We start from the raw sequence: 20,827 nt of genomic DNA, 5'->3' as shown, positions 1-20,827 counted from the left end.
CATACATGTACTTCCTTGCCCTCCCAAAGTCTTAGTGAAATGGTCCTGCCATGTAATATAAAAATGACAATGAGCCTAAACCAAAGACAGAAAATAGGTGAGGGGGTCTCATCAGTAGATCATTTTGAGTAACTTCTGGAATAGATAAAGCAGATGGATTTGGGGATATGGAGAAATCAAACAGAGCAAGAAAACCCACAGTGCAGGAGAACACTGAAGCTCTAAGTAGTGATGGGGATAACTAACTAACTTTGGGGATGGGGGTTTCTCAGGGATCATCAGGCCTGGGACCCGTAGCAGTTTCAGGCTGTGGTGTAAAGGATTGCCAGAAGTTTTACTGCCCTCTTGTCTATAGCGTGCTGGCTCTGGTGTTTGCCTCCAGGCTTGGATTCTTTTCTAAAGGAGGTGGGGAATATGGTGCCAGGGGCTCCTGCGGAGATGTTAGCATCAGAAACAGAAGTAAAGCCTTGCCTGAAGTAACCGCAGGCTTCCCATAGGGAAAGGCACTTTGGCTCAGCAGTGAAACAGGCGCGTGCACACATGCACGCGCGCACACACACACACACACACCCCACCCCTGTTGCCTTGGTTGAAGCCACCCACTTTATGTCCCTGTACCTTTGGAGGAGGGGCCCCCTATAGGAATTGTCATCAGCAGAGCCTTTAGCCAGTCGTTGTGTTGAGGGGAGAGGCCATCACAGCAGTGACTTTCACAGTTGCTGAGAAACATGGAGAAGTCACTAATATTAATTATCCTTGTCCTTATAAGTAAGTAAGGCCAACCAGGACTTAGTGGACATTTTAGTATCTTCAAAGAGAAATAGCAGAAGGAAGCAACTCAGCTGAGCCCAAAGAAATAAAGTTAATGACTTGATTCACCACTAGTCCAGCAAACCAAAGCTGATTGGTATTGAGGGTAGTGGCACCAGGGAGATCTCAGGTGTGGCTCAGGTGATGTGATGTACCCATCTGTTACAATGAATTTATCAACTTAGTATTTGTGTAGTTATGCTCTCTGTGTGCTTGCAATTATGATAGCTCTTTCATGCCTTCTGAGATTTGGGACTAGGGCCAAACATCTAACACAGGTTTTGCACTTTTACATGGAACACTAGTGACAGTGGTGAGCAAGGGTGGCTTGAGAGTAGAGAAGTAGCAGAAGGAATAGAGGAGAGCTGTATAAATCTGTGGTGGGAAAAGCCTTTTTAAAATATGTGGGGAAGGGACACCTGGGTGGTTCAGTCGGCTAAGTGCCCAGCTCTTAATCTCAGCTCAGGTCTCGACCTCAGGGTCTTGAGTTCAAGCCCTGCATCGGCTCCATGCTAGGTGGAGCCTCCTTAAAAAAAAAGTTAAGGAATACTTGGAAGCCATAAAGGAAAGTCTATATTTGACTGTGTATGATTGAAATTTTGAGTTTAGCAAAACAAAAGTACCATAAGTAAAGGACATTGGGAGAAATTTTGGTAACACATATCGAATATATGAGGAGATTATATACATCGATGATACTAGGATAATCCTTTCCCTGAAAAAAGTGTTTGAATAGATAATTAGAAAAGGTGAAAAAAGATGCTCGATTTCACTAAAAAAGCAAAGAAACTCAACAAAATGCCGATTTTCACAGCAGGTGTGGAAAGTAAAAAAGGCTGATAGTGTAGCAGAGGAGAAAAGGGCCCTCTCGTGTACTGTTTGAAGGAGTATAGATTACTACAGCCTTTTTGGGATATTGATCAAAATTTAAAGTGTAACAGTACTTTAGTAATCCACTTCCAGAAATCTGTTCTTTAGAAACATGCTTATAAGTTTGCAAATGTAAACTTAGATATGTATGTTGCAGAATTGCTGCTTTATCACAAATACTTGGAAACTACCTGTACTTTCAACAGTTGCGATCTAGTTTTAATAGCCCATATGCACAGTGCATCCTTGCTATGACTGCCATGTCACCAGTGAGGACAAATTAGGCAGCTCTCTATGTATGGTACAAAGTGCCGTAGACAGGATAAAGCAGGTGCCCCTGTATTTGTTGATAGATGTCCATTATTTACTGCTTAGTGGAAAGGCTTATGAAGAAGTATGAATACCATAATCCCATTTTAAGAAAAATATTCACATACGCCAAGTCTGGAAGGATATATGGCAAATGTAAATAATGAGTAACCTTACTTATTTTATTTTGTAAAGGTTTATTTTAGGGTGCCTGTGTGGCTCAGAAGGTTAAGCCTCTGCCTTCGGCTCAGGTCATGATCTCAGGGTCTTGGGATCGAGCCCCGCATCGGGCTCTCTGCTCAGCAGGGAGCCTGCTTCCTCCTCTCTCTCTGCCTGCCTCTCTGCCTACTTGTGATCTCTGTCTGTCAAATAAATAAATAAAATCTTTAAAAAAAATAAGTAAAGGTTTATTTTAGAGAGAAAGAAGGTGAGCATGTGAGTGAGGGGGGAGGGGCAGAGGGAGAAAAGCAGACTCCTCACTGAATGTGGAGCCTGGATGCAGGACTTGATCCCACAAACCCAAGGTCATGACATGAGCCAAAACCAAGAGTCAGACAGTCAGCCAGCTGAGCCACCCAGGCAACCCATGAGAAATCTTATTATTTTTTTTTTTTTAAAGATTCTATTTATTTATTTGCCAGAGAGAGAGAGAGGGAGAGAGAGAGAGCGAGAGAGAGCGCGAGCAAGGGAGCACAGGCGGACAGAGTGGCAGCAGAGGCAGAGGGAGAAGCAGGCTCCCTGCCGAGCAAGGAGCCTGATATGGGACTCAATACCAGGACGCTGGGATCATGACCTGAGCCGAAGGCAGCTGCTTAGCCAACTGAGCCACCCAGGTGTCCTGAGAAATCTTATTTTTGCAACCCTTTTCTGTTTCCTGGATTTTTGCTGAACATGCATTACTTTTTATAATCAAAGGGGAAAAGTTCTACCTACTTTTGGGGGGGATGGGAAATAGAAACGAATAAAGAAAAAGAAAAGTAGTAAATGGTTCATTTGAAGCTCATCTGTGTCCTCTTTCAGCATCAGGAATTCTGGTTTGGAGATAAAGCTAGAGCTGTGGCTTGATGGCTGAATGTACTGCCCATCTTCCCCAACGTGGCCCTAAGGCATGGTATTTTAACTGATGGTATACAGTTGTCCTTTCCCTTCCTCTGGAAATTGCACATGATGTTAGTTGAAAGCACTTGATAGGATGTAAGGGTCTGACAGCACTGAGCTATCAGTACCCTGAGGGTTTTCTTGTATTTGGAGGGCAGGAAAGGTTGCTTGTGAACTTCCATTGATTTTATACCCCCCCCCCCCACCGGAGTCATAGGTTGAATCTGTGCTTATCTTAGCTGTGCTCATGGTAGGTAACATCTGCATGTGTGATGGGTATGTAACTGGGCCAGAACGAAGGCCCGGTTGGTGGTTCCTTCTCTGTCAGGGATGAGAGGTCTTAGTAGGGAAAAGATTGTGAACCCCATTATTAAATGGGGAGGGCAGTGCCCAGAACTATTCAGAGCAAAGTTGGTCTAATGCCAATGAGAATAGCAGTTTACCTGATTTCTAGAATAAAAATAACTTTGTAAAGTTGAGTTATAATTTGTAATTATTTAAAAATGAGATTGTAGTACTTCTTCTGTTCTTTGATAGAATGCAATGTTGCTTTTGAGTTGAAGACAGTAGATGGCAGTGTCCCCCATACTAGAAGAACTTCGGAGGAGGAATTTCTAGTGCATTTAGCACGTTTAGTGGCCCCGGACTTGACAACTAACAGTGCCCTTTTGTGTGACTGTTAATTGGGCCAGAGGGCAGTTTTGTTAAGCTGGTCTTCAAAACAAGAGCATAGATACAGAGTCCTTTGGTTTCCGAGGAGAAAAGCCTATTATCATTTTTAATACTTTATGTTACAAAGCAAAAATAGTTATGATTCATGAAGTTTAAGTCACATTCCCTAGAGACACTTATAGTGAACTTTATTCTGTCTAAATATGTCCACTGGCTGCCAGCTTCCTTTCCTTTCTGTTCAAAAGGTTTAATAAGACAAAACAATAATTAATATGTAGTGCTGAGTGTGGAAGAATGCCCCCCCCCTTTTTAAGGATTTTATTTATTTATTTGACAGAGATCACATGTAGGCAGAGAGGCAGGCAGAGAGGGAGAGAGGAGGAAGCAGGCTCGCCGCCGAACAGAGAGCCCGATGCGGGGCTCAATCCCAGGACCCTGAGATCATGACCTGAGCTGAAGGCAGAGGCTTTAAACCACTGAGCCACCAGGCGCCCCGGAACAATGCCCTTTTAAGAGTAGTGATGATTTGGCCATGAATGTGGAGTTTGGGAAAGATAAAAGAATAAGAGTCAAAGAAATGAATGAAATCTTGGATTTTATGATGAGTCTAAGATGGTCAGATGGCTTAAAATGTTAACTGAGAATTAAGACACACCAGATGTTAAAGGTGAGCAGTAGTTAGATTTGCTGTCATTTGTCTTACGTGAATTATAATCTGAAGATTCGTAGATACATCTTTTGTGACCAGAAAAAATGGAAAACAGTTTTCAGCTGAGGAGGAGAAATTCACTTTTTTCCCCCTATTTTCATTATAAAACTTTTTGCATTTATTTGTTTTTAATTTTTAAAAAGATTTTTTTTATTTATTTGACAGAGAGAGGGTGAGCGTGCAAGAGAGCACAAGCAGGTGGAGTAGCAGAAGGAGAGGGAGAAGCAGGCTCCCTGCCATGTAGGGAGCCTGATATAGGGCTTGATTGATCCCAGGACCCTGGGATCATGACCTAAGCCGAAGGCAGACACTTAACTGACTGAGCCACCCAAGCACCCTCCAAATTTTTACATTTAAATATAGTGTAAATGAAAGGTGTAACTCGTAGTGTTCCCAATACTAAAAATATTTTATCTTCTGTCCTTATTTATGTCTGATAGTATCACCAAGACCTTGAATTCGGCTGTACGTAGATCATATGGGAGCCAATGATCCATGCTAGTTTGAGTCATCTTTGCCTCCAGAGATACGGATCAGGGTATTGGACTCACTCACTGGTGTCCACTTTGCTCTTAATCAAATTGAATGGCCCTTTCAGTTTCCAGGTTAAATGAGGTCAGAAGGAGCTCTGTAGAGATAGACTTTTAATCCTTTTCATATGAAAACATCCTCTTTTCTGTCTGTAGGTAAGGACTGTATTTTCTTTCCCTTTCCTTTATATCTTAAGCATCTAGAAAAAAGCCTGGTACAAAGAGGGTACTTAATGAGGTACTCGTTGAGTTAATTTTGAATTTTGTATCCTTATTTCAGAGACCCCAACTTTGTTGAACAATTTTGTGTTGAATGGAAGAGAATTAACTACTGGCTACCAAAATTGGCCAGGTTTTCCCCCATGTTTTATCTCATTTATTTTTTATTCAGCTTTAGAAAACATATTGTCATTATATATTTACAATAATTATTACACATATATAATACTGGGGGTTCCTTGGCTCAGTTGGTTATGCATCCAACTCTTGGTTTCAGCTCAAGTCATCATCTCAGGGTTGTGATACTGAGCCCTGTGCTGGGCTCTGTGCTGAACGTGGAGGCTGCTTAAGAGTCTCTCTCTCCCTTTGCCCCTTGCCCCTCCCTGCCTTGCTCATGCACTCTCTCTAAAAAAAAAAAGAGAAGAAAGAAAGAAAAATTTTAAAAATCAAAAAAGTAAAAATATCTGAACACAGATGTGTCAGTGTTGAATTAAAGGTTTCATGTCACAGAGGTCTACAGCAGAGCAGGTTCCTAATGGAACTGAGAGGAGGAAGATGAACAGTTTAAGAAAAGACAGTAGCACACTCCTACTTTAGGGTGTTGATTAAAAGTTAATATTTTGTGAACTTAGGGAAGATTTTTGTAAGCTTTATGAGAGAGGGCGTGAGTGGGGGACGGGCACAAGGAGAGGGAGAGAAGCAGACTCCCTGCTAAGTGTGGAGCAACTTGGAGTCCATCCCATGACCTTGAGATCATGACCTGAGTTGAGATCAAGAGTTGGTCTCTCAACTGACTGAGGCACCCAGGTGCCCCAGGAAGATTTAATTTGGAGAAGATTTTATTTTTAAGTGATCTTAAACCCAACATGGAGCTTGGGCCCACAATCCCAAGATCAAGCATCTCATGCCCCCGAAGCACCTAAGATTCTTTTTTTTAAAGATTCTGTTTTTGAGTGGTCTCTACACTCAACCCTAAGATTAAGAATTTTGTGCTCTACTGACAGCCAGCCAGGGGCTCTTTAAGGACTACTTTTTTGATTACACATGAAACCTCACACAGCTGTTCACTATGCCTAGGTTCTTACTACTAAGTAAGTGTAAGGAATAGGAGGGAATGTTTACTCAGAAACACCAATGTCTATAGCAGTGATGTTCCTGATAATAAAGAGTTTAATTCTGTAAATGGAATATTTTTTTAAAATCTTAGGTTCTGATTTGAGTATTGTTTTCTCTTGTTCCCTCCATTAGCCTGCATATTTATACATTTATTCCATTTTACAGCCCTACCGTGTGTCAGGTGTTGGAGCTGTGAAGTCACCACATAGTACCTGACTTTGAAGTGTTTCCAGTCTAGTGGTAGAGACAGATATATAAAGAAATGTAACAGGATTGGCCATAGTAGTCACAGGCAGAGTTGGAACACAGAAAGGATAGGGCTTTCCTGGAGTGGGGGGTGGCAGGTAAAGTCATGGAATTTGTCACCAGATGTCAGTGCTTTTTTTGATGCTTCAGCCATGAGAAAGTGCTCAGTCCCTGAGCTGTCCAAGTGATCAACTGTGCTAGATTTACTGGGTGGCGGTTACCAGTGGGCAACCTCCTAAGCCATTTCCTCTTAAGCATGGATTTTTGAGCAGAACCTCCAAGTAGAATATGACTTCCTATACATTTCTGGTTCCAAGGACACTGGGCTTGACCTTGCCTTCATGTTTGCATTCCCACTCTATCTAGAATGGTACTTTGGATATAAGTGGTACTCATTAAATGTTTACAGTGAAAGTGAAATTGTTTGAGGAAAACTCATATTATGTAAGAAATGATTTGAGGAGTTTTTATTTATTTTATGAATATATCATTATTTTATAAAAAGACTTTCCATAAAAGTAATGTAAATAGCAGCTCCCCAGGGTAATTAATTAAATTTGTAAAAATTTTGCTAATTCACCACTTTATGGAATTTATTGCAGTGTGTAAAATAAGTTATGCTTTCATAAAGAATTTAGTTTAATAACCCTTTTGATTAAAAGTTCACACTTTAATAGTAGTCAGTGATATTTTGATTGGTTATGAGCCAACAGTGTGTTTCCAACAATTGATTTTACTTAACTTTTTGTTTCAGAATTAAGACTCTGAGGAAGGAAGCAATCCAGAAATTGTGATTTAAGCTTTGATATTTTCCTTAGGAAAGTAGTATTGGTTAATACTTGGATTGAACATTCTTTTTGTGTTTTAGAGTTTTGTATTACAAATAAGAAGTCTTTGGGCAGGATGACCTTTCTTTTCAGTGTCATATTTAAATACCTCCCTTTATATTATTCCTTGGAACACAGCTTTAAGAATATATATTTAAACTTCTGTGCTCTTTTCAGATACGGTTAAAAAACTCCAGGACCAGAAACATGACATGGAAAGAGAAATCAAGACACTCCATAGGAGACTTCGGGTAGGATAAATCCTCATGTATTATCTCATTAGAATACCTAGGTTTCTGAAAGTTGAGGACAGTGTAGTCCTTGATCGTTGTTAGCATTCGTCTTAAGCTTCAGATTCAGTTAAAATACTGATCCTCCTGCCCGTTGGGCAGAAAGCAACTGCCATCATTTCAAGTTGGGATTAGTGCTGGATTCTGGATAGAAGAATCTTCTAGTAATTTATGAGTGGTAGTTTTAAAAAGATGGATTTAGGAAGCAAGTATTGTATTTTGGAAAGAAAAATTATTTGCTCTTGATTAGTAAGTGTCCCAAACCAAGCTGTTTTCAGTCTTCTGTGGTTTTGATCAGCTTGCTGACAGCAGTGCCAGTCTGCTGCAGAGGTGGGGTAAGCTCATCTCTTAGTTTGGGTCATGCCTCAGTTACTCAGGCTATATTCACAGTGTCAGAAAATCGCTTTGTTGGGGGATGGGTGCTGGGCCGGGGATTGGGCAGCTGTGGCTCTGGTGGAGGCAACACCCTGGGGAGACTTGCCCACCCAGCCACGCCCACATCCTCCATGACTGTGGGAAGCAGCAGACTGTACAGTTCTTTGCTCTTCTCTTTGTATGACTTTGTCTGCCTAATTTGAGTTTAGTGTTTTTCATCGGACTTCCTCTTCCTTTTCCTTGACTTTTGATTTTTTTTTTCCTGTTAGTTTTTGATGTCAAGATATTTATAGATATTCCCTGTAAAATCTTTCCGTATGGTTCACACACCATTATCTACTTTTCAGAGGTAAAGTGCTGTAAATTTTGAACAATGTGTTTATTTTCATAAGACTTTAAAAACTTGCATAAGGAAGGGAGACTTGATACTATTGTCATTAAAATTGATTAAGCACTCTGGTGCTCCATGCCTCAGCAGACAGAGCAACTAGAAAGTCTTTTCCTCATTAAGTACAAGTTCACTACTAATAATTGTATTACCTGTTACCTGTTAGAAATTATAATAGTAGTTATCTGAGATTTAAAAGAAATTAATCATCATTTGGGAAGTGCATTATCGTCCAGTCATAAATACACTTTATTATTTTTAAGTAAGTATTTTTGCTTTCTTTTGGAAATAAAAATTTAGTTTTTTAACGTAGGAAGAATCTGCGGAATGGCGGCAATTTCAAGCTGATCTCCAGACTGCTGTGGTCATTGCAAATGACATTAAATCTGAGGCCCAAGAGGAGATTGGCGATCTGAAGCGCCGGTTACATGAGGCTCAAGAAAAAAATGAGAAACTCACAAAAGAACTGGAAGAGATAAAGTCACGCAAGTATGTTTTGAGAAACCAGTTTTAATAGAGAACACTTCAGTCCCAATTTTGTGATGTGGTATCATGGAAAGAATGAGTGTGGGTCCTAGTGGAAGTTACTCAACTTTCTGGCCTCATTTTATGATACCTGCAAAATAGTACATTCTATATGATCTGTCAGAGTTGTTATCAGTATCTATAATTAATAGTTCCGGAGGGGCCAGAATGGTCCCTGGCACAAAGTACCTTCTAGTTCTCTTCTTTCCTATATCTCTACACCCCAGTCCTGTTACTTTGCTTTAGATTAATAGCCTCTGATTAGGGATGTGTACTATGGAATTACACATCCTGTCCACTTCTGCTTCTTACTAGCTGTGTGATCTTGGTCAGGGCCCTTAACTTCCCTAAGCCTCAGTTTGCTCATCTTTAAGATGGAGGCAGTCCTCTCTGCTTTACAGTGTTGCTGGAAGGCTGAAAGGAGATCTGCCTGCGCAGTAGCCAGGGCGATGATGAGTATACTTTATTTTATTTTTTTTAAGATTTTATTTATTTGTTGGAGAGAAAGAGGGAAAGCACAGAGGGAGAGTGAGAGGGAGAAGCACACTCCCTACTGAGCAGGGAGCCCAGTGTGGGGCTTGATCCCAGGACCCTGGATTAGATATTTAACCAACTGAACCACCCAGGCACCCCTACCTTAATAACTAATGTTATTATTAGAGACCCAAGTAAAGAGTGCAAAGTGAGTTTTTCTGTATCACTCTCTTGAGGAGGTTTTACTTATAACCACCTTAATCTCCATAGTAGTATTTTTTTCCCCATTAACATAGAGATCATTGGAAACCAATGTAGTGCTTTAGATGAGATGCCATTTGTGATGTGTTTTGAGTTCTCAGTGAGATTCCATCTAATGGGTAGGGGGGAGTAGTTTTTATGTTTGAGGTTATTAAGAATTTGATTATCCAGGGATGCTTAGCTGGCTCAGTCAGTAGAGCATATGACTTGATCTTGGGGTCATGAGTTTGAGCCCCAAGTTGGGCATAGAGTTTACTTTATAAAAAAAGTATTTGGGGGGCACCTGGGTGGCTCAGTGGGTTAAGCTGCTGCCTTCGGCTCAGGTCATGATCCCAGGGTTCTGGGATCGAGTCCCTCATCGAGGGGGGTCTCTGCTTGGCAGGGAGCCTGCTTCCCCCCTCCCTGCCTGCATCTCTGCCTACTTGTTATCTCGTGTCTGTCAAATAAATAAATTAAATCTTTAAAAAAAAAAAAAAAAGTATTTGGGACACCTGGGTGGCTCAGTGAGTTAAAGCCTCTGCCTTTGGCTCAGGTCATGATCCCAGAGTCCTGGGATCGAGCCCCGCATCAGGCTCTCTGCTCAGCAGGGAGCCTGCTTCCCCCTCTCTCTCTCTCTGCCTACTTATGATCTCTGTCAAATAAATAAATAAAATCTTTTAAAAAAAAGTATTTGATTTTTCATTACTTTAACTAATTTTTAGGTAGACCTAGGAAAAAATTTAGAAAAATATTTATGGGGTGCCTGGGTGACACAGTTGGTTAGGTGTCCAACTCTTTTTTTTTTTTTTCTTAATTAATTAATTAATTTGACGAGAGAGATCACAAGTAGGCAGAGCAGCAGGCAGAGAGAGAGGGGGAAGCAGGCTCCCCTCTTAACAGAGCCTAATGTGGGGCTCGATCCCAGGACACTGAGATTATGACCTGAGCAGAAGGCAGAGGCTTAACCCACTGAGTGCACTAGGTGCCCCCCGACTCGATCTCATTTCAGGTCTTGATCTCAGAGTTGTGAGTTCATGCCCCTTGTTGGGTTCCATGCCGCCTGGAGCCTACTTAACAAAACAAAACAAAACAAAAAACAAAACAGGATTCTCGAGAACCTATCTTGTTTCATTGTTGCTTATCTCTAATGAATGGCCCAGAGAAAAACCAGATTACTAAACCATTTTTCTTCGGCTTCCTTAAGCCAGAACATTTTATTTATTTATTTGACAGACAGAGATCACAAGTAGGCAGAGAGGCAGGCAGAGAGAGAGAGAGAGAGAGGAGGAAGCAGGCTCCCTGCAGAGCAGAGAGCCCTATGCAGGGCTCTATCCCAGGACCCTGGGATCATGACCTGAGCCGAAGGCAGAGGCTTCAGCCCACTGAGCCACCCAGACGCCCCTCATATTACCTTTTTTTGTATGCTGTTAAAGAAATGTTTTATTCCTTCTTTTTTTTTTTTAAGATTTATTTATTTATTTAGGAAAAAGCGAGTGCGTGCGATGGGGAGGGGCAGAGGGAGAGGCAGAAATAATCTCATGCAGACTCTGTGCTGAGTGTGGGAGCCCAACAGGTAGCTAGATCTCAGGACCCTGAGATCACAACCTGAGCCAAAAGCAAGAGTTGGATGCTTAACTGACTGACCACCCATGCATCCCTGAAAATTTTCATTCTGAAGTTAACCTGAGTGACTGAAATTCTGCTCTTGAAGAATCATTCCATCAGGTCCTAAAGATGTCCTCAGTGAAGCAGTAAATTAATTTTACTAAATCTCAGTCCTTGAGTATGTACTCTGTTTAACATTCCATGTGATAAATGGGAAATATACATAAAGCACTTTCGCTATGTCTGCTGTATACTCAAGTATGAGGTTGTCTCAAGGATAGTGCTCTGTGATTGTTAAGAAAAAAAACAGCTCACACTAAAATAAACTATTAAGACTTTGGTATTTGGTGGATGTCCCTTGGTAATGAATTAAGAGAGACTGTCACTGTCACTTAAAGGAAAACAACTGACTGTATTTGTTGCTGGTGCCAAAATGTGGAAATTCGAGTAAATGTTAGGATTTTAGAAAATTTGTATTTGCCATCACAAGCTTAGCAGCTTCCCGTATTTAAAGAGTTTCCTGATGAGATCATTGCTGATATTAACAAATGTGACTTTTAAATAATAAATCCTATAATGACAGATGTCATCATTTGGAAAATTCATGTAATTCAGTGAACCAGTGTTTTCTGTATGACCAGTACAGTCACATATGGGTAAAAGATCCATTTAAAGTATAAGATAGACTAGAGTACTTTTAATGTACAGAGTAGGAGAAGTTTATTCACATGGTTTCAAATTGCACATCGCAACAAACTTTTAAGTAACTACCAGTTAATACATTTTGGTATAGTATCAAGGAAAAACAGCCTCGTTATCTAAAAAGCCACAATTACCTATTTCACGTCATTAAAATAATCTTTTCTTTTTCAACTACTACATATCTCTGAGCCCTGTTTTTCTTATGTCACAATAGATTGAATACAGAAGAAGAAATGAGAATCTAATAGTATATTCTGTTAAGCCAGACATTAAAGAGATACACAAAAATGTAAAAACACTGCTATTCTTCATCCTCTTGTTCCTCCTCCTCCTCTGCCTCTTCCTCCTCCTCTTCCATTTTTTGGTTTTGGAAAATGGTTGTTTCTTATAAAAGTATGTTGTATTGTTAAGTCCTGGGTTTATTTTTATTTTTAGATGAATTAAGTATTTTAAATATATCTTAGTTTAAATTTCCATTATGATAAATGTCAATAGATAAAAGCCACATAAAGAAAAGCTCTTTGGGATCTTCAGTAATTTTATTTTTGTTGTTATTTTTTGTTTTTTTTAAAAGATTTTATTTATTTATTTGACAGAGAGAGATCACAAGTATGCAGAGAGGCAGGCAGAGAGAGGGGGGGAAGCAGGCTCCCTGCTGAGCAGAGAGCCCGATGTGGGGCTCCATCCCAGGACCCTGGGATCATGACCTGAGCCGAAAGCAGAGGCTTTAACCCACTGAGCCACCCAGGTGCCCCATCTTCAGTAATTTTTAAGAGTGGAAAGAGGGGGCCCAGGTCTGGGTGTCTTGGGCAGTTAAGTGTCTGCCTTCGGCTCTGGTCATGGTCCCAGGGTCTTGGGATAGAGCCCCACTTTGGACTCCCTGCTCAGTGGGGAGTCTGCTTCTCCCTCTCCCTGTGCCCCTGCTCATGCTGTAACTCTTGCTCACTCTCAAATAAATAAATAAATCTTTAAAAAAAAAAAAAAGAGTGGAAAGGGACTCCAAGAAAGGTTTGATAATCATTGTTACAGATTATTTGTTTAAACTTCTGAACATGATGGGGCGCCTGAGTGGCAATTAAGTGTATGCCTTCGGCTAAGGTCATGATACCTGGATCCTGGGATTGAGTCCCGCATGGGGCTTCCTGCTTAGCAAGGAGTCTGCTTCTCCCTCTCCCTCTGCCTCTCTCCCCGGCTTGTACACCACATTCTCTCTCAAGTAAATAAAATCTTTTTAAAAAAGTGTGAACATGAGACCCTGTGATACATCCGGAGGAAAACAACTGTCAGAAGATGTCAGAAGAGTAAAATAGCTACCAGATTTTCCCAAGGACGGGCTTAGTTTTTGTCTACCTATAAACTTATTTGATGGTTATATGAAAGGTGCAAACTCTGCAACTGAAATCTTATTCCAGATGAAAACTTCTGTATTAGCTCAGTGAATTAGAGCTAGCCAGAAATAAAATGTTACTGATTTTTTTAGATGAATCATGATCCACTGAGCATCTCAGAGACTCATGTGCTAATAGGGCCCAGGTTTTGTTTTGTTTTTTTCTTTGTAGAAATTCTATTTGGATACTACAGAAGGTTTGTTTTAAAGAATATGAACTTTGGGGGCGCCTGGGTGGCTCAGTGGGTTAAAGCCTCTGCCTTCAGCTCAGGTCATGATCCCAGGGTCTTGGGATCGAGCCCCACATCAGGCTCTCCGCTCAGCAGGGAGCCTGCTTCTTCCACTCTCTCTCTGCCCGCTTCTCTGTGATCTCCGTCTGTCAAATAAATAAATAAAATCTTTCAAAATAAATAAAATAGTATTAAAAAAATAGAATATGAACTTTGATTTTATTTATTTTGTATTTTCCTGTTTGTGCATGGCATATTAGATAGGGCCAGTATAGATAACCCATATGTACTGGTGAATTCCCAGACTCCAAAAAGCAGGACAGAATCTCAAAATCCCAGTTCTGAATCAGGTTCTTTTTGGCCAGCCCACTTTGCATTTTACTGCTAACTGATAACTGATGTTCTCACCTTACACTTACTCAGATGGAAAATGGATTCTGTTGGTTACTTTTAAACATATTTAGTACAACCCAATATAAAAATTGTAATATTGTTTCCTGGAATTTACCAAACAAACGAGAATATTAAACTCGGTAATTTATTTAGCTCTACTGATACTGTCTTTTTTTGTTTTTTCTTTTTTTTAAGATCTTATTTATTTATTTGACAGAGAGGGAGATCATAAATAGGCAGAGAGTTAGGCAGAGAGAGACGGGGAAGCAGGGTCCCCACTAAGCAGAAAGCCTCATGCACTGCTCCATCCCAGGACTCCCAAGACCATGACCTGAGCAGAAGAGAGGCTTAACCACTGAGCCACCCAGGTGCCCCGATACTGTCTTTTTTTTTAAGTGATACTTTTTTTTTTTTAAAGGTTTTATTTACTTATTTGACAGACAGAGATCACAAGTAGGCAGAGAGGCAGGCGGGGGAGGGGGGGAGCAGGCTCCCTGCTGAGCAGAGAGCCCGATATGGGGCTCGATCCCAGGACCCTGAGATCATGACCTGAGCTGAATGCAGAGGTTTTAACCCACTGAGCCACCCAGGTGCCCCCTTTTTTTTTTTTTAAAGATTTTATTTATTCATTTGACAGAGAGATCACAAGCAGGCAGAGAGAGGGGGAAGCAGGCTCCCTGCTGAGCAGAGAGCCTGAAGCGGGGCTCGATCCCAGGACCGTGAGATCATGACCTGAGCCGGAGGCAGGGGCTTTAACCCACTGAGCCACCCAGGCGCCCCTAAAGTGATGCCTTTTAATGCTTTTCAGTAGGGAGGCAAAAATGTGTTTGCTAGTATGTGTGTAAAAAGGCCTGATTTCACTATTGTTTTCAGGCAAGAGGAAGAGCGAGGCCGGGTGTACAACTATATGAATGCTGTTGAGAGAGACTTGGCAGCCTTAAGGCAAGGGATGGGACTGAGTAGAAGGTCTTCAACTTCCTCCGAGCCAACCCCTACGGTGAAAACCCTCATCAAGTCCTTCGACAGTGCATCACAAGGTAACTTCTTAAATCCTATGCCAAGGGCAGGCTGTCGTCATTCACTTACTATCTGTTCTCTGGTCTGGTTTGATATTCTTTCCATCTTACTCTCTGAGCCTCATCAAATTCAATGTAGTATTAATGAACTAGTCTTACTATCAGGTGACTTTTAGCAGGGGAGTTGGGATCTGTTCAGCTTCAGAGATTTTGTTCTTAGACTTGATGCCTTGCCCCTCAAAGAAATGTGTCTTCACATAGTCCTGAGGCTCTGAGTGTGTTCTCTATGCCGAAAAACCTCCAGATGTATGAATTCAGCCCTTTCCCTTCGTCTGAACTCCTTTTTAGGTCTATAAATCCAAATACCTGATATTGACACTCAGGTATCTCCTAGACATGTTATATCCAAAACTGCACTCTTGCCCCTGAGCTTCAGGCTTTCCCCTGTGTAAATGGCAGGACCATTCCACCCAGTTACTTAAGCCAGAAATCCAAGAATCCTTCTTCTTCTTCTTCTTCTTCTTCTTTTTTTTTTTTTAAAGATTTTATTTATTTATTTATTTGACAGAGAGAGAGAGAGAGAGAGAGAAAGATCACAAGTAGGCAGAGAGGCAGGCAGAGATAGAGGAGGAAGCAGGCTCCCCGTGGAGCAGAGAGCCCAATGCAGGGCTCGATCCCAGGACCCTGGGATCACGACCTGAGCCGAAGGCAGAGGCTTTAACCCACTGTGCCACCCAGGCACCCAAGAATCCTCCTCCTTTGTTAAATCCTTCTTCTCTCTCACTTCCACATCTAATCCATTATCAGGTCATGTGGATCCAGCCTCCAGCATGCACATCTTTGCTCTGTCTACTTCTCTCCATCTCTAGTGCATAATCAACTGGTAGTACAAGCCATCATCAGCTTCTAATTTCAGTGACTTCCTAATCAGTCTCTCTGTTTCATTTTGATAGAAAGGTCTTTTTTTGCTTAAAGTCCTTTAATTGCTTTATTGTAGTTAAAGTGAAATTCAGATCCCCAGTGCCTGCGTGGTCTGACCCTGCCTTCCTCTTACCCCAGTTGAACCACTCTTCCTCTGTCCTCTATATTCCTGCCACACTGGACTGCAGGTCCCAAAGCAGGCCAGGCTCCATATTGCAAGGCTCTTCTGTATCTGGAAGCTTATTCTTCCCTCCTTCAGATGACTGGGTCCTTTTAATTTCTCTAACCCCCTCAGCTCTGGGAAGGGAAAAGAGATGTATTTTTAAAAAAGAAAAAAAAAAACCTAAATGGCGGTGCTTGTCTGGCTCAGTTGGCAGAGAATGTGACTCTCGATCCTGGGGTTGTGAGTCTGAGTCCCATGTTGGGTGTAGAGATTACTTTAAAAAATAATAATAATAATAATAATAACAAAAAGGAAAACTAGGAGGGCCTGAGTGGCTCAGTCAGTTAAGCATCTGCCTTCTGCCTTCGGTTCAGGTCATGATCCCAGAGGTCCTGGGATCAAGCCCTACAATGGGCTGTCCTCTCAGCAGCAAGTCTGCTTCTCCCTCTTTGATATCTCTTGCTCTCTCTTTCAAATAAATAAAATCTTTTTTAAAAATTAAAAAATAAAAGGGGGCGCCTAGGTGGCTCAGTGGGTTAAAGCCTCTGCCTTCAGCTCGGGTCATGATCTCAGGGTCCTGGGATTGAGCGCCGCGTCGGGCTCTCTGCTCGGCAGGGAGCCTGCTTCCTCCTCTCTCTCTGCCTGCCTCTCTGCCTACTTGAGAGCTCTGTCTGTCAAATAAATAAAATCTTAAAAAGAAAAAAAAAAAACAGGGGCGCCTGGGTGGCTCAGTGGGTTAAAGCCTCTGCCTTCAGCTCAGGTCATGATACCAGGGCCTGGGATCGAGCCCCACATCGGGCTCTGTGCTCAGCAAGGAGCCTGCTTCCCTTCCTCTCTCTCTGCCTGCCTCTTTGCCAACTTGTGATCTCTGTCTGTCAAACAAATAAATAAAATCTTAAAAAATAAAATAAAATAAAATCTTGAAAAAACACAAGAGAAGAGCACCTGGGTAATGCAGTCAGTTAAGCATCCAGCTCTTGGGTTTGGCTCAGGGCATAATCTCAGGGTGGTGAGATCAAGCCCTGGGTTGGGCATTAAGACACTCTCCCTCTGCCTGCCCCCCCCCAACTCACCCATACTCTCTCTCTAAAATAAATAAATCTTAACAACAGTAAAATAACTGAATATAATGTGTCCTAAAACTTACATTTTTTTCTAAAAATTCTTTTAACTTCACAATAGGCTTTATTCTAATCCCTCTAATAATAATAGAGTTTCTATAATCTATATTCTGTGAGTGTATGCAAATTAGTGTCCCTGACTTAAAATCAGAGCAAAAGTCACTTATATACTCACATTGTTGGTACAGATATTTTGGAGGATAATATCTTCCAATTTAAAATGCCATATTCATAGATCCTAAAGTTCTTAATACAATAAAACTGACAGATGTTTATAAATATATATAGATATAGGGACCCCTGAGTGGCTCTGTCGTTAAACATCTGCCCTTGGCTCAGGTCATGATCCCAGGGTCCTGGGATCGAACCCCCCATCAGGCTCCCTGCTCACCTGGTTCTCCATCTCCTACTCCCCCTCCTTGTGTTTCCTCTCTTGCTATGTCTCTCTCTGTGAAATAATAAATAAAATCTTCAAAAAGAATGTATATAGGTAGATAGAGATACAGATATACACACAGTTTTCAGTATAGGATTGTTTGAAAAAAAAAGGGAAAACCTGGAAATTGCTTATGAGCCCGTTAAAAGGATTAAGTCAATTATGACCCATTAGTACAATAGAATGCTGTGCATTTTTTAATAAGAATGAGGTAAATCTCAAAGTACTTATGTTAAAATATGCCTGCAGTCCTTTATAGTAAGTTGCAGACCAGTATTTCATAGTGTGATCTCATTTTGTTTTTTTAAGTACATAGATTTTTGCATTAAAAGTGCAAGAAAGATGCACTTGGAACTATTGTTAGTGGCAACCTCTGGGTAATATGAGGAGCTAAGATGAAAGAAAGACTTACAAAAATCTGTACTTCTAAAACGAAATGATAATGGCGTGTCTACACTAAATTAAAGTCATGAAGTTATTCAGAATATTGATGAAATGGGCCCTAATGCAAAAAAGATAAATCTGCTTCTGAACTGATCTTTTTAAATAAGCAATATTTTACAATAAAATATATCTAAATGACTCCATATTGCACTGCCTAATTATATATGCAAAAGAAGTTAACACAAAGTATTCAAATAACTTGTACATGAGTGTTCGTAATAGCACTACTCATAATAGCCAAAACATGGAAACAACCCAGCTGTCCATCAGTTGATGAGTGGATAAACAGAATGTGGTCTCTACATCTGAAGGAATATTATTCAGCCATAGGAAGGAAGTACTAATACATACTACCGTGTGAAAAATATGCTAAGTGAAAACAGGCAGAAACAAAAGGTCATGGGTTATAAGATTCCGTTTTTATGAAATGTGGAGAATAGCTAAGTCCATAGACACAGAAGGCAGTTTGTTGACAGTTGCCAGGGACTAGGGAAGAGATACATGGGGAGTGATTGCTTAATAGAGACTGGGACATTTTGGAACTAGGTAGAAGTGATGATGGCTGTGCAATATTGTGAATGTACTAAATACCTTTGAACTATACATTTTAAGATTATTTACTTTCTATTATGTGAATTTTTTTCAAAGATTTTATTTACTTATTTGAGAGAGAGAGTGCACAAAAGAGCACAAGTGGTAGAGAGGAAGAAGCAAGCCTCTCATCAAGCGGGGAGCCCAATGAGGGCTCCATCCCAGGACCGAGATCATCACCCAAGCCAAAGGCAGCTGCTCAATTACTCAGCTACCTAGGTACCCCTATTAGGTGAATTTAAAAAAATTTTTTTAAATTTTAAGTAGGCTCCACACCTAAGACAGGGCTCGAATTCACAACCCAAAGATAAAGAGTAGCATCCTTTACCGACTGAACCAGCCAGGTTCCCCTATTATGTGAATTTTATCTCAGTAAAAGAATGCATCTAAAAATAGCAATGTAAATATAAGTACTTGGTTGCATGAAAAGGTCCACAATGATCTACTTTTTCATCTTTTCCTACTGTGTGATGTACCTGATTTTATATATTTTCCCATTTTGATTTTAATTTGGCTTCAAACAAATAACCTTTTTTTTTTTTTTTTTTAAAGATTTTGTTTGTTTATTTGACACAGAGAGAGAGATCACAAGTAGGCAGAGAGCAGACAGAGAGTGGGGGGAAGTAGGCTCCCTGCTGAGCAGAGAGCCCGTTGAGGGGTTTGATCCCAGGACCCTGAGATCATGACCTGAGCTGAAAGCAGAGGCTTAACCCACTGGGCCACCCAGGTACCCCAAATAACCATTTTTTATGTACCCTCTTCTAAACCTTGTATCAAGCCCAAGTATCTGGAAGTGAGTAAATTATGGATCCGACTTTTGAATAGTTCAGTCTAGAGAGGGAGATTGACGTGTAAGTGAATAATTAACAGATCTGTGCATTAAATGCAAATCAGAAAGTACTTGCAAAGTGAAGTGATGAACTCCGCAGGAGGAGATGAGAAAAGCTGAATGGGAGCCCAGTGTTCTTTTGTTTTTTGTTTGCTTTTGTTTTCCAGTGTGCCTTCATTGAATGCATATCCACTATGGGCCCAGCTTCTCACCTGGTACAGTTACAGAAATATTCCTCTTGGGTTTTTTGAACTTGAATTGCATTGGCTCATGGAGTTCTTTAACTACCCAAGTTAATGAAATGGCAAAAATGGGATGACTGGCATAACCAGTTTGGGAATCAGCACAACTACTCTAGGGAACAGACAGTCTGCCTGATGGCAGGAGAACATCACCTGTTAGGCAGGACTGTGAGTGAGCGCCTCGGAGGTTAGGCCTCAGGACATCTTCAGGGAAGCCAGAACATTGGGTAGCCTGAGGGATCGTTCAGGGGAGACCAGTTATAAAAGCTTCCACTCTACTATGATGCATTCAGTATTTGTTTATTTGTTTCTGTAGTACCAAACCCCACTGCAGCCACAATTCCTCGCACGCCTTTGAGTCCGAGTCCAATGAAAACCCCTCCTGCCGCAGCTGTCTCACCTATGCAGGTAAGTGTCCGTGACCATAGAGGCTGTGGGAGCCTCAGCATCTAAAAGTTTGTCCTCCTAAAAGTCATTTACACTTACGTTATGGGGAGCAAATGACTTACCTCGTGAAGAATGTAGTAGTTAGGATTGTAAAATAATGTAAATATCCTTAATTGAGATAAATTATGAAAGCATCCATTATGTTACTCTTTGGAAAGAGTAACAAGTACTGAACACTTGCTGTGTATTCTACACTATTCCCTGTGCTTTATCATGTGAATTCATGTAATTCTCACAACAGCCCTGTTGGGTACCAGGTACTATTCTTACCTCTAGTTTTCACACATGGAAACTGAGGCCTAGAAAAGTTCAGCAATTTGCTGAAGGTCATATAATGAAGTGGTGGAGTGGGGATTTGAACCTGAGCAGTGTGGGTTCAGGGACCGTCTCTCTAAGTAGGATGTATAGTTGGCGTGTGTCAGCCTTCACTACCTAACAAATCAAAGCTTAGTGGTTTAAAAGAGCAGTTGTATGATTTTCGCATTTGTGTGTTGAGTAGGCAGCTTTGCTGGCTTTCTGTGGGCTCACTTCCGTACCTGCACTTAGCCACAGGGTGGGCTGAGGCCTGGGCTCAGCAAGGATGCCTGGGCCACTCTCTCCAT

At 41.1% G+C, this 20,827-nt stretch overlaps 1 protein-coding gene across 2 annotated transcripts in view; it reads left to right on the top strand.

Moving 5' to 3' along the window:
- SPECC1L (sperm antigen with calponin homology and coiled-coil domains 1 like) overlaps nt 1–20,827 on the top strand; it is a 138,636-nt gene that overhangs the window by 61,244 nt on the left and 56,565 nt on the right. For both annotated transcript variants that reach the window (XM_032309157.1, XM_032309156.1), the window contains 4 exons: nt 7,584–7,657; nt 8,773–8,948; nt 14,889–15,052; nt 20,095–20,186. In XM_032309157.1, the coding sequence (XP_032165048.1) occupies nt 7,584–7,657; nt 8,773–8,948; nt 14,889–15,052; nt 20,095–20,186 (506 nt within the window). The remainder of the gene's footprint in view (nt 1–7,583; nt 7,658–8,772; nt 8,949–14,888; nt 15,053–20,094; nt 20,187–20,827) is intronic.

Source organism: Mustela erminea, chromosome 13, assembly GCF_009829155.1.
Source record: "Mustela erminea isolate mMusErm1 chromosome 13, mMusErm1.Pri, whole genome shotgun sequence".
NCBI lineage: Eukaryota > Metazoa > Chordata > Mammalia > Carnivora > Mustelidae > Mustela > Mustela erminea.
Note: the sequence above shows the minus strand (reverse complement) of the source record. Positions and strands in the feature narration are given on the sequence as shown.